This window comes from Nanorana parkeri, unplaced genomic scaffold (genome assembly GCF_000935625.1).
Source record: "Nanorana parkeri isolate BGI_ZX_2015 unplaced genomic scaffold, ASM93562v1 scaffold5, whole genome shotgun sequence".
Classification (NCBI taxonomy): domain Eukaryota; kingdom Metazoa; phylum Chordata; class Amphibia; order Anura; family Dicroglossidae; genus Nanorana; species Nanorana parkeri.
The window spans coordinates 5,650,672-5,662,362 of NW_017306273.1; the positions used below are offsets into that span (position 1 = coordinate 5,650,672).

The window sequence follows — 11,691 nt, forward strand, 5'->3', positions numbered from 1 at the left end:
AAATAGAAAACATTCACCCCCCCCCCCCCCCCCATACAGAGGCAGGCGTGTGAGGAGACAATAAGAGAACGGCAACATGAACATCCTCCCAGATTTATAGCCCATCATCATCGTCTGTGTGTGCGCCACCATTCTCTTAACCCTTTCTGTGCTGCAAGCCTGTTGCATCATCTTGCAAAATTGTACCAAGGATGACACAGCGGATTGTGAAGTCTTCCTGAGTAGAATTACAACAGCAACCCAGCCACAGGGGAGGGATCAGGAAGTCCCCTCCACCCACACAGTGCTACACGGCTCCATTCTACATCATCGAATGGAACCGCTACCAGGAAGTCATTGCAAAAGGTGAATTGCCCCATGTGACCTCTTCTGAGCACAACGCTGAAGTCAGTTCCCTTTTCCTATATTAAATATTAAACGTCTCATATAATCAGCGACATGTCACCGGCAATGGGCAGCATCTGACAAAATGATTTACATCAGACAAGGAGGTGACAACCTCCGAGGACACATTTCTGCTCTGGCTGACAAACCATTCCGTCTGTCCTAGAAGTGCACGTGGGGGGGACTTGTCTGCCCTGGGTTTACAGGAAGCCGGCTTAAAGGGCATCCGTGGCCGAAAACTAAAAATAAATCTATTTCCATAAGTTGTCCCGCTCCTAATAACTACACCCGTCTAGAGGCTCGTACATTGAAGATGCCAATAGGATGGACTTCAATGCACTGACACCATGTCGCTCAGCCCTTGTGTCACCACTCTCACAGAGCCGGCCTTCTGAACTACAACTCAACGTCTGAACAATGTAACATTATCATTGCTTGCTGGAAGCAATGCATGATGGGATATGTAGTCTTGGGGGAAAGGCGATTGCATCACAACAAGCAGCAGGGAAAGAGACACAAAGCACACCGGGAATCCAGGAAGTTGTTGGAAGTGATGGGCAGACAGAAGGCAGCGCTCCCTACATAAGAGATTTCTTCATGTAAGCTTGGATTGTATTATCAGAGACATCTCCAGTATGTATTCCTATTACAATGCTGATGTTATAACAGGAGAGGAAATACCCCGGGACTTCACACAACACTAGATCACGGACGGTCCTCTCACCGATGAGGGTCACAGGAACACCGAAGTCTAGAGCAGAGATGGCCGTCCATTTTCCCGTTCCTTTCTGCCCGGCTGTGTCCTGGATTTTGGGCAGCAGGGGGGTGCCGTCGGCGTCCCGGTACTTCAGGATGTCGGCTGTGATCTCGATTAGAAAGGAGTCCAGCTCAGTCTTGTTCCACTCTACAAATGTCTGAATGACAGAAGAATGAGGATTAATAGAATGAACCACCAACTTGTCATCGGTGGATTCTCCCAAGGTGAAAGTTACAGAGACCCGAGGAAGGACTGCTCACCTTGGCCATTTCATCGTGATCCATCTGCAGGATGTCCTTCATCAGGTGATAAGCCTCACAGATCAGCTGCATGTCACCGTACTCGATGCCATTGTGCACCATCTTCACAAAGTGGCCGGAACCTTCGTCACCCACCTGACCAAAAAGACAAAATCACACAGATTATACAACATACCCATAAACCATTAATCAGCTTCTCTCTTTCATTTTCAAAATCTTAACTGGACTGAAGAGAGACGCTGATTGGTTGCCCTGGGCTTCTCTGGGGAGCTTGTGTACACACTGAACCTGACTCTACCAATGAAACGTCAGCAGAACATCTTCAGATCCTTTATGACTGGACTCGTACACGCATCTGAAGATGTGATATCAAATTACTACAACTTTATTTCTTTATTCTATAAAGCGGAACTCCGGGATCAGCAAATATTGTCCTCATACAAGAGTCATGCGTGTTCTTCCTGAATCTGGGTGAGCTTTGTGTATTTCTTACACATCTGTGCAGTAATCCCGTGTGAGACTTGGAGCTTCCTGTAATAAAGACCGCTCACTGCTGCTCTTTCGCCTTGTGCAGCGTGACTGGTCTGGTCTCCGCCCCCTCTGGTAGTTTCCTGTCGTGGGTGGGGCCTGTTAGGCCCCTCCCATAACTCTGCTCTCTGAACAGGGTCAGTACAGCAGAGTGATGATGTCACTGATACTTTTTCAAACATCTGGCTGTGTAAAGACATTGTGTGCACACAAATTGATTATCCTTTGTGGTTAACCAGGAGTATACTTAAATGGAAAGTTTATATAAATCCCCACTTATATCAGAAACCCTCAGCCCCTCTTCGCATCAGAGTCCTACTATCACAAAATTACAAGGCACCCCTGAGAAAGCAGGAAGGGACCCTGGTTGAGATGGTTGGTATACACACGGACGCATGACCTGGCAGCGATGGTCTGCATTGTAATACAACACATGTTCCAGAATACACACCCAATCACAGCACGGCTCGTTCTCGACCTTCGCGGCTATGCTCTGGAAGATTTCTTTGATGTGAGGCCTGAAGGAAACACATCGGAATGATTACAAAAAGGAAGATTTGTTAATATTCCAGAAACAAACCCAAAAGAAGCCCTTTTATCTTTACAAGAAGAATCAGTTACAGCGGCTTTGTGTCTCATCTGTTCTGTACATCCCAATCATGTGTCCTCAAAGAGCACCTGTCATAAGAGACATGCGGGGTAACCTCAGTCTGGAAATGATTATTGCCTGGCTTCTATACTTGTGAGTCACAGACCCAGAACAATCATACAACACATGGACTGTGCAAGGCTATCAGCGTCCTAGGCTCCATCTACATCTTCTTCAGCCAGCTAAATAGAGAGACGTTCTGTACTGAGGTCCGAAGAGATTCTTTGGCACAATCAGCCTTCGATATTCTACCTACTGTAAATGCGACAATTTGTTTTCCTAGTTACAGAATTAGAAGGAGATGTTCTGCTCAGTCCAGGGAGCTTTCATCCACATTTATACAATGTTTAATCCTGCTGGACAATTAGTAATGTGTCACACCCCAGAACTACACCTAGCAGAGGGGGGCGTCACAATGATTGAGTCATGCCGGGTTCAGGATACACAATACACCAGCATTCCACCCACAATGCAGACAGAGTCAAACACCGCACCACCCGAGTGACATCTAAGAATATAATACAACACGTACCATGCTTCCTTGTCTCCTCCAGGCATCAGAGAGGGCCCATATCTGGCGCCATCCTCCCCGCCACTGACGCCGCTGCCAACAAACAGGATCCCCTTTGGCTTCAGTTCTTTGCATCGCCTCTGAAAAAATAATTTAACGCTTATCCACTTTGGTGTAAATGTATCAATTACAGAGTTCCATTTATAAAGTGTATATATATATATATATATATACCCAGATTATTATGACCCCCCCATCAGTACTTCGTTGGGCCGCCTCGTGACTCCACGAGATGCTGAAAGGTGATGCGAGGAATCTGACACGGCACTGCTGCCCTTCTGTTGTCTTGTACCAGTCTTGCCCCTCCCCCGTTCTGCCCTAACATTGAATGGGGGGTTTTACGTCATTTTCAGGCCTAAAATGTGGAATATAACATGGGTGCAAAAAAGGGTCTCAGTCATGAAGGGGTTAAACACTCTAACAACAGCTGCTCTTGAACATTTAATGAATTCTGCTGTTTTGCTGATACTCGCTCCATGGCTCCGAGCGCCAACAATCATCCCACGTTCAAAGGCCGTTACATTGCGTTGTTTCCCCTTCTACTGTCGTGGTAAACAACCTGCGTCCCTATTTATAATGGTCTGGCCCTCCAGCAACTTCAGCGCCAAATTATAGCTAATTTGCCTACAAACCTCAGGTGGTCATAATAATCTGGTCTGGCCACTCAGTGTATTTCTATCTATCACACCACAGAGCACTCATCAGGATATCTCATGGATCTCAGAGGACTTACCATAGTGTCTCGGTACTCGGAGTTCCCGCCATCGATGATGATGTCGCCGGGTGACAGTAATGGAACCTGCAACCAAAGAACAAGCTCAGAACACAGCAGAGAACCTATAACAGGGTTTTTTGGCAGGCAGAAAGGAATAGATGAAAGGAATGAGTCAGCATTATTACTGGAAGCTGGCATTCATTCATGGCAAGCTGGCAAACCAATGTCAACATGCCACAGGCGGGATCGGGGTGCAGCCTGAGCTGAAGCAGAGATACAAAAAGGAGAATGTGTACATAATGAGGAGTCATGGTAAACGATTGTGGTGCCGATAAGTATTCTGGTTACAAATTAACATGTTCGGTCAACAACGATGACAAATATTCCAGCCTCCTATAGCCCACAATAGCCGACCACGAGAGGTGCATTGTATATCTCAGATCTTCTACCGCTGAGGAGACGTTACAAATGTAGTTCTGGTCTATAGCAGTGCGAACGGCATTATACTTCTCTTCACAAAGTGTCATAAAGAAGATAAATAAATGTTCACGATGTTCCTTTAAATCTGCGGGGCCAGGTTACCACTGGTATAGCCCACCAGAGGAGCAGCCACTTTATTTGTTGTGCCCCCCCAATTCCCATAAGAGAGAGAGGAACCTTCAGAGAGGATTTACCAGACTCTGGATGAAGGCGTCCACGGCCTGGCCCGCTTTCACCAGCATCATCACCCTGCGCGGCTTCTTCAGCTTGGACACCATTTCCTCCAGCGAGTGCGCTCCCACAATCTTGGTGCCTTTCGCTTCATTGGCCAGAAACTCGTCCACTTTAGACACCGTCCTGTTAAAGGCGCAGACCTGGAGAGGACAAGGAAGGCGGGGGTGAGAAGGGGGCAGAAGACAATCAAACCCGCAAAAGGTCAACTAATAGGATATTAAGAACCCAAATGAGGGGAATTATCGAATCTGGAGCAGTCTCCATGGCAACCAATCAGCTTCCAGTCAGTTGGGACTACTACGAGTCAGCACCTTGCAGACCTCCCCTCCACCTACCACAAGCTATGAGTGGGCGGAGGAGAACAGAGAAGCAAAGGGCCGAGGATGCTGCAGCACAGGCTGGGGGCGTGGAGCTGACCAATCTAAACCGCTTAATTGCTGTAGAGAAAAGTCAGGTCACCAAGGCAGCCGTGCTGTATAAATCTCAGAGCTGGATGGACAGAAATGGCTTTAGCAGGGAAGGTGTGTTGTCACCTTTGTAGTCAGCAGGTTGCCTGGAGTTCAGCTTTATTGTGTCTATTTATTGCCTCATTCTGGAGGGCTGTTGCTGAACAAGGAAGCAAATCAAAATGAGATATTACATAACAGAGCCGTGAGCCAACGCCAGTTACATCACCAGCAGCGCTTACCACAAATCCGTGGTCGTTCATGTTTAGGATCAGGTTCTGGCCCATGACAGCCAATCCGATGAGAGCGATGTCAGCCCTGTGGGGGGAGGGAGAAGAAGGTGATCAGTGAATACCAGTGTTCATGCCAATGGCCTGGAGTTCATATCAGGACAGGGATGGGTACAGCGCACTCCACACCCATCCCAAACATGCCGATTCAAGCCATGAAAACCCTCCCGGATTACCTGAGCGCGCTGTGTACACGCCATTCCAGGCTCGTGTTGACCTTGGAACAGACTCACTCCGTGTAGAACAATCAGAAAATGCAAAGCCGTGCTGAATGTGCAGAAAATGACGGCTATTGCGCAACGCGCATGAAAGTGTTCCTATAGAGTACATGGCATCACTGGGCTCTCCATGGTGGCCGCACATCTGCACAGACAGCGCGCGTCCAAGTTCAGAGACCCGGACCCACACAGGTGTGCATATGACATTGTGTACTTGTGTGCAGCCGCGTCCTCCGATAGGGAAGAACAGGCTGGTGCGCCCACTTACACGCAGCACCTGTCCCTCCCGGGATGGGGTCTCTGTACGGGTGTGCATGCCGTACAGACACCCATCTGAACGATCCCCAACACGCACAGTGCGCATTAACCTCCTCCTGCAATCCTACACTTCATATTGTTTAACAAGTGGGGGTTAGCAGGAGGTTTATAAGCCGCGTAGGAACTTGTTTTTTTCTTCATCACTATACTTTGCGTGGATCATTATAATATCACGTCTCAATAAAACATCATTTTATATAATAATTAGTGCCACACACAATTGTCCATTCGCTCTGCTCCGCCCACTGTTCCGTCAAAAACTCCAACGACGTCACTTCCGGTTTACTTACCAGTAAGGAGGTTTGGGCGAGTAGGCTCCACTGCGCGTGCGTCACCCGCGGCATTTCCCTATACACACACACCACGCAGCAATGAAGTATTACAGTAAACTCGGGTCAGACTAATCCAGCACGTTATTAATCTGAGCTGCCCCACTCAATATGGCCGCCAAAGTCAAGCAAGCATCAGCCATATTGAGTGGGGCAGCTCAGATTAATAACGTGCTGGATTAGTCTGACCCGAGTTTACTGTAATACTTCATTGCTGTGTGGTGTGTGTGTATAGGGAAATGCCGTGGGTGGCGCAGTAAAGCCTTCTCGCCCAAACCTCTTACTGGTAAGTAAACCGGAAGTGACGTCGTTGGAGATCTCGAGGAGTTGGACTTTGACAGAACACCGCCATTAAATACCCCAATTCCTATGTTCTCTATAGTGTTATATCCTAGAGGGGGTGTGCTTTTTGGGTAAATTATTTGGTATCAGGACAAGTAGATTGGGCCCTCCTGCTGGTAGATTTGGCTCCCTGCTTTAGTCCCTTGGACAAGTAGATTGCCGCCCCCTCCCCCCCCGCTGGTAGATTTGGCTCCCTGCTTTAGTCCCTTGGACAAGTAGATTGGCCCCCGCGCTGGTAGATTTGGCTCCCTGCTTTAGTCCCTTGGACAAGTAGATTGGCCCCCCACGCTGGTAGATTTGGCCCCCTGCTTTAGTCCCTTGGACAAGTACTTTTTAAAAAGCATTTCCACGCCTGTGTCTCCCAATTGTGATCTTTTGTCGTCACCCCGTCACACGCTTCCCCGGTGGAGACGATAAGGGGCTGAGGATATTAAATGTTTTAGGACACTCTGGGCACACAGCAAACGTCACTCAGGGTTCCCAGCTCCTATAAATGAGAAATCTGAACGGCGATATGGGAAGCTCTACTTATTTTTCAAGAAACTTCTACACAATGAATCAAAGTCTAGCAGCTACGGAAGACACTGGGTGAGATATAGCCGGCAGTATACAGCTGAAGCATGCCCTGCGACTACACTACCCCTGTGCAGCGGGGCCGGCGACTTACCCAAATATACAAGCCCCAACACCCAACTAGAAAGGTGCCTCCTGATTCCCTTGGTCCCGGCAGGGAGTCAGAAGACCCATCCCGCTACATTTGTACGGGAGGGGAGAGTGCTGTACAACACTTAGCAGCTGCTCCTCCATGACAGTCACATGACCTGCCAACAAATCACAGAAGACTTAATCAGGGATCACGGAGCACCGTGGACGGCGGCCTTATACACGCCATGTCCCAGCTGCTTCCTACCAATGACTTCACGGCGTCATCAATGGATACCAAAATAAACACCAGCCGGAAAATCCTTCCACTGATGAGATTACTACAAAGGATTAGCGACTTCCGTGTGACAACCCAACTGCTGCCACCAAGAAGACACGGAGGAGGTGCCGGGTAGAGACGAGTTCTAAAAGGGAGAACATTGTAACAACTCGTTTCCTGTCTGAAGTCAGTCCAGTCAATAAAAGGGACGAGACGTCCGTTGCTCGTAGTAACCAGGACGTGTGAATGCTTCAATGTTATGACCCAGTCACTTCGGATTCTGTGGGGATTGTTAAACTCCTGTCAGGTGTTTCCTGCTTACCTTGTAGAAACTTCCCTTCATTTCCTGTGTCCTGAGACACAACAGGAAGTAAGGGGAATCCCCTCTGTCACAAGAACAAGCCTCCCCATTGGAAGATTTCCACTGAAGACAACAGCTGGTTCATATTTCCTCATCTATTACAAGTGCCGAGCTTCTTCCCTATTGCATCACATATGTACCTATTGTTCTGGCGGAAGGACTATCCCGTGTAATACATTTCCTGTATGGGGCCGGCTCCCGCACCTCTCGGTGACAACACAGAATCCCCTTATTAGTAAGAGCTCCAGCAGAGTAGAGAGGACATAAACGCAGAGTATTGAGCCTCTGTACATTCATGTCACAGACCCCACAAAACACAGCGAGGGGTGACAGATATTATTATAGGCCACGTTTAGGCAGCCAGGTGACCCCCTTGTATTCAGAGTCCCAGCAACTTCCTCCTGTCCCTCTTCTACATCAGAGATCTCCACTATGAGCCCACTGGAAGGTTCTGGAAGCTCAGAATTGTCTCTGTCCAGTCTTTATCTTGCTGCATGTTTGTATATAAAAGGAAAGAGGCGTCCCCGGTGTTACATTTATAGATTTCTCCCATCAACTTCCTCTGAACATGTGTCTGCTATAGACACAGAGCTGCACTGAGAAAGCAGAGACTGTAATATGAAGGGAGGTGACATCTGCCATTCATCCTCAGTGCAGGGAGAGGAGAGGAGACCATGTGACCCCGATCTCTAGGAGCAGAGAGGATACCATGTGACCCCGATCTCTAGGAGAGGAGACCATGTGACCCCAATCTCTAGGAGAGGAGACCATGTGACCCCAATCTCTAGGAGAGGAGACCATGTGACCCCAATCTCTAGGAGAGGAGACCATGTGACCCCAATCTCTAGGAGAGGAGACCATGTGACCCCAATCTCTAGGAGAGGAGACCATGTGACCCCAATCTCTAGGAGAGGAGACCATGTGACCCCAATCTCTAGGAGAGGAGACCATGTGACCCCAATCTCTAGGAGAGGAGACCATGTGACCCCAATCTCTAGGAGAGGAGACCATGTGACCCCAATCTCTAGGAGAGGAGACCATGTGACCCCAATCTCTAGGAGAGGAGACCATGTGACCCCAATCTCTAGGAGAGGAGACCATGTGACCCCAATCTCTAGGAGAGGAGACCATGTGACCCCAATCTCTAGGAGAGGAGACCATGTGACCCCAATCTCTAGGAGAGGAGACCATGTGACCCCAATCTCTAGGAGAGGAGACCATGTGACCCCAATCTCTAGGAGAGGAGACCATGTGACCCCAATCTCTAGGAGAGGAGACCATGTGACCCCAATCTCTAGGAGAGGAGACCATGTGACCCCAATCTCTAGGAGAGGAGACCATGTGACCCCAATCTCTAGGAGAGGATCACCCCTCCATACCCCCCTCAGTGTACCCAGCACTTTCTCTCCGTCACACCCCTTGCCATTCCCAGCACTCACTCCGCCATGGTTCCTCTATGACGTCACAGTGGGTCGGTGCCTGGGTTCGGTTCTCCTCTCAGCTCTCACGCCGTGTGACAGAGTCAGAGCCTTCAGCGGAGTGCTCTTCACAAACCACCTGACGTCACGCCCCTGTCCGCCATTGGAGTAGAGTCGCGAGGTGGGCGGGGCGCATCTGTCAGTCTCCCTATGGAGAGAGCCGATGGCTCGCCAGGCAGTGGGACGACCAATCAGACCTGAGCAATCAACAGCTGAGCCGTTCACCCCTTCACTGCTGGCGCAAGGGGCGATGACCCAGCATGAGTGGCAGGAGGAGGAGGGGCACCGCGGGCACTGCCACCTGATGGTTGTATTATAATGAATGGGAGAGCCCTGTGTGCCCTTCCCCCCACACCTGGATCTCGGTGATGATCTCACATTGTTACATTGTATTGAGAAAAATGACAATTCCCGTACTACTTCCGCCTGTCAGCCTCTGTCTACAGAGTTCCTGTGTCTTCTGTGCCCCGACTCACCCCACTGACAGCCATAATGGTGAATTGGGGGTGGGGGGCTCTATAGAAGGGGAAATGCTGTCACCTGTCCTGTATTACCTGCAAATGCCCCTGACCATGATAAGGGGGAACATGCACTGAGAGTAGTTCAGAAGATGCCATTGATTCTATGTGCCTGGCTGTCTCTGGCCATGAACCGCCAACAAGCATGCAGCCAGTGAAGTCAGCATACACTCCTGATGTGTATACATAGAAGGTATGAGATCAGCAGCAAAGCCAAGCAATAAAATGAGAGTCCAGCAATGTCTGCTGGCATAAGGTTCACACCTGGAACATTCCAGCAGGAATACATCAATGAGCTGCGGCGTCACTGTCCAATCACAGGCTGGGGGCGGGCCCTGGACCAAGATGCATTGCCTTACTGCAGTGTACATTACAGGGAGGTCACGGACCTGGCTGTGTAGTGTGGCAGGACGATCGATTACAAAGATCGGCCGCAGAGAATTACAAATCCTTTGGCAGTCCAAACAGATCACATGAAACTATTTTCATCCCGGAGATCGGTTCTTGTCTAGTACATTCTCAGTGTTCAGACGCCGCGCAGACTTCTATAATGGGGAGGGATTAAATAAAAGGCACAAAGAAGTTGTTGGCGTTTTGAATCACGGTGTTGGCCGCACCTGGAAGTGTGTGTGTGTGTGTGTGTGTGGGGGGGATATAATACAATGGCACCTGGAAGTGGGGGGATATATTACAATGCCACCTGGAAGTGGGGGGATATATTACAATGCCACCTGGAAGTGGGGGGATATATTACAATGCCACCTGGAAGTGGGGGGATATATTACAATGCCACCTGGAAGTGGGGGGATATATTACAATGCCACCTGGAAGTGGGGGGATATATTACAATGCCACCTGGAAGTGGGGGGATATATTACAATGCCACCTGGAAGTGGGGGGATATATTACAATGCCACCTGGAAGTGGGGGGATATATTACAATGCCACCTGGAAGTGGGGGGATATATTACAATGCCACCTGGAAGTGGGGGGATATATTACAATGCCACCTGGAAGTGGGGGGATATATTACAATGCCACCTGGAAGTGGGGGGATATATTACAATGCCACCTGGAAGTGGGGGGATATATTACAATGCCACCTGGAAGTGGGGGGATATATTACAATGCCACCTGGAAGTGGGGGGATATATTACAATGCCACCTGGAAGTGGGGGGATATATTACAATGCCACCTGGAAGTGGGGGGATATATTACAATGCCACCTGGAAGTGGGGGGATATATTACAATGCCACCTGGAAGTGGGGGGATATATTACAATGCCACCTGGAAGTGGGGGGATATATTACAATGCCACCTGGAAGTGGGGGGATATATTACAATGCCACCTGGAAGTGGGGGGATATATTACAATGCCACCTGGAAGTGGGGGGATATATTACAATGCCACCTGGAAGTGGGGGGATATATTACAATGCCACCTGGAAGTGGGGGGATATATTACAATGCCACCTGGAAGTGGGGGGATATATTACAATGCCACCTGGAAGTGGGGGGATATATTACAATGCCACCTGGAAGTGGGGGGATATATTACAATGGCACCTGGAAGTGGGGGGGGGGGTATATTACAGTGACACCTGGAAGTCGGGGGTATATTAGGCAGCAGTGAACACTTTGTAACATTGGGATTTGTATGCACAGATGGAAGATTTGTCAGAGAAAACATGAAGCTCATATCACCTCCCCGGCAGTATGTGGTGGACGAGGCGGCGCAGGCGCGGTGTACCGTGTGGTGTAATCATGTTTCACATGGTCATGTGTGTGCTAATCCTCCATAGAGAGGGAAGGAAACCAGATGTCATTGTTGGGTGGAAGCGAGCCGTGTTGTAAGAGACGCATTTCATACACGGTGGTTCAGCAAACTA

General features: G+C 49.1%; 1 protein-coding gene across 2 annotated transcripts in view; it reads right to left on the minus strand.

Moving 5' to 3' along the window:
* PGD (phosphogluconate dehydrogenase) overlaps nt 1-9,340 on the minus strand; it is a 15,076-nt gene extending 5,736 nt beyond the window's left edge. Inside the window, exons 1-8 of one of the 2 annotated variants that reach the window (XM_018576866.1) lie at nt 9,244-9,340; nt 5,267-5,342; nt 4,539-4,718; nt 3,883-3,948; nt 3,111-3,229; nt 2,381-2,447; nt 1,402-1,536; nt 1,109-1,298 (exon numbers count right to left, since the gene is read on the minus strand). In XM_018576866.1, coding sequence (XP_018432368.1) covers nt 1,109-1,298; nt 1,402-1,536; nt 2,381-2,447; nt 3,111-3,229; nt 3,883-3,948; nt 4,539-4,718; nt 5,267-5,342; nt 9,244-9,251 — 841 coding nt within the window. In that variant the 5' untranslated portion in view covers nt 9,252-9,340. Of the gene's footprint in view, nt 1-1,103; nt 1,299-1,401; nt 1,537-2,380; nt 2,448-3,110; nt 3,230-3,882; nt 3,949-4,538; nt 4,719-5,266; nt 5,343-9,243 lie in introns of both variants that reach the window. The other variant, XM_018576874.1, reaches the window with a different exon arrangement.
* Between the last annotated feature and the right edge of the window lie 2,351 nt (nt 9,341-11,691).